Source organism: Sinocyclocheilus rhinocerous, unplaced genomic scaffold (assembly GCF_001515625.1).
Source record: "Sinocyclocheilus rhinocerous isolate Xijiao unplaced genomic scaffold, SAMN03320098_v1.1 scaffold3382, whole genome shotgun sequence".
Lineage (NCBI taxonomy): Eukaryota > Metazoa > Chordata > Actinopteri > Cypriniformes > Cyprinidae > Sinocyclocheilus > Sinocyclocheilus rhinocerous.
The window spans coordinates 1-1743 of record NW_015659703.1 but is presented as its reverse complement, the minus strand read 5'-3'; the positions used below and the strand labels follow the sequence as shown (position 1 = coordinate 1743).

The window sequence follows — 1743 nt, the reverse complement described above, 5'->3', positions numbered from 1 at the left end:
TTATTTTATTTATTTGTAAGACTTTTTTAATGACGAAATTTGGTAATGGGAGAGTAAAATTATTTTTAAAACGTACACTGTTCAAACTAGGCTGCTTATGTTGAAGTGTTTGGGATGTGGCTTTTAATGATGAGACGTTTTGTAATCAGGCTCTCAAAAAGTATATAAAAATTTGGATATAGATTTATCGGCCAACATATCGGTTATCGACTTTCAAAAATAAAGAATTATCGGTATCGGCCAAAATTTTCATATCGGTGCATCCCTAGTGATATCGCACATCCCTAATTATAGTTTTAATGAGTTATTTTCTGTTTTTATTTCCATGTTTGATAAAGTTTCAGTAATTTTGTGTTATGATTTTTAACCGTTTTTTTTTTTTTTTATGTCTACATCGTTTTAATTATTTTTTGTTTTAATTTTATAGTACATTTATTTTATCTCAAGTAACACAGTTTTTTCATGGTTTATTTTTAGTTGTGGTGTGAACGAGCCTTTAAACTTAAAAGAATGATTTTCAAATGTTCGGACCTTGGTTTATTTGTAAACTGGTTCAAAATGTTTTGTTTGCTTATGTTCTTAAAAATCTTAAAATCGCAGAGAAATGCAGATCTGTTCTGCCATATGTTGCGCACCCGCATGAAACAAGAAAAAGTGTCCAGGGACTAGGTTTTATCCATCAGTAGTTGATTGGATATTGAGATGTGGGCGTCGGCCTTAAAAATGGAGGCGGATCTGAAAGAGGGCGGGATTTATGCGGACTACAGCATTGGAGAAGTCATGCAAAAATTAAATAATGAAACATTCATGCGCATCATATAACAAAAGCAATAAGACAATAACAGACTGAAAGCTCTAGTATGTTCTTGCCTGGTATCCCACGCAGTGACGGAGAGCGGGTCCCATCTCCTGCGCTACACGGTGCGCCACAGACACGGCGCTGATCCGGCGAGGCTGCGTGACCAGGATGTTGCACTCGGCTCTCCTGACTCTCCTGACCTGCCCCTCCAACAAGAAGCGCGGGATCCGTGTGGTCTTCCCGCAGCCCGTGATCACAACCATCACAACCACCTGTGAGGCCCTCACCGCCTCCAGCACGCTCTCTTTATAGGAGTCCACGGGAAGCTCCGCCCCTCTGCCAGGCCCCGCCCTCATCCACAGGCTGAGCAGGTGGTCGCTGAGAGACTCCGCCTCCTCATGGCGTAAAGCACGGTACCGCTTACCGGTGATAGCATCTGTAATCAAGGCATCATCATCATCATCATCATCATCATGAACGGGCCGCTGCTCCTCTTCATCCCACAGTTTCTGAACCTCAGCCTCCACTGGATACTAAACAAACACATATCAAACAGTCATGAACTGTTTCAACAATTAAATCAATATTACAGTGTATTTAGTTCTACAGCACTGCCGGATTTTTTTGCTTGTTTATTAGATAGGTGTCCTTTTCATTCTAAGCATTTCCGTTAGGGGTGTGCGATATTTATCGTCTATGATAATATCATAATTGTCGTTTTAACGATGTGCGAGCTGACATTATCAAGTATATGCAAAAAAAACCTGAATGCAGTTAAAATGCCCATTTAATTCACGTTATGAAACACAAGCAAGAGTGCGTTTTCTTGAATATTACAGCTTGAGTTCGACTGCAAATACGACATTGATTTTCACAAAACAGTTTAACAAACAATTTGCTAATATTAAATATGTTGCATGCATTTTAGACACAATATCATCATT

At 39.4% G+C, this 1743-nt stretch overlaps 1 protein-coding gene across 1 annotated transcript in view; it reads right to left on the bottom strand.

The window, feature by feature from the left end:
* Positions 1-1332, bottom strand: part of dhx30 (DEAH (Asp-Glu-Ala-His) box helicase 30) — a gene marked incomplete at its 5' end in the record, with an annotated part of 12034 nt that extends 10702 nt beyond the window's left edge. Inside the window, one exon of the mRNA XM_016532819.1 lies at positions 871-1332. Within this exon, the coding sequence (XP_016388305.1) occupies positions 871-1332 (462 nt within the window). The remainder of the gene's footprint in view (positions 1-870) is intronic.
* Positions 1333-1743: the final 411 nt, after the last annotated feature.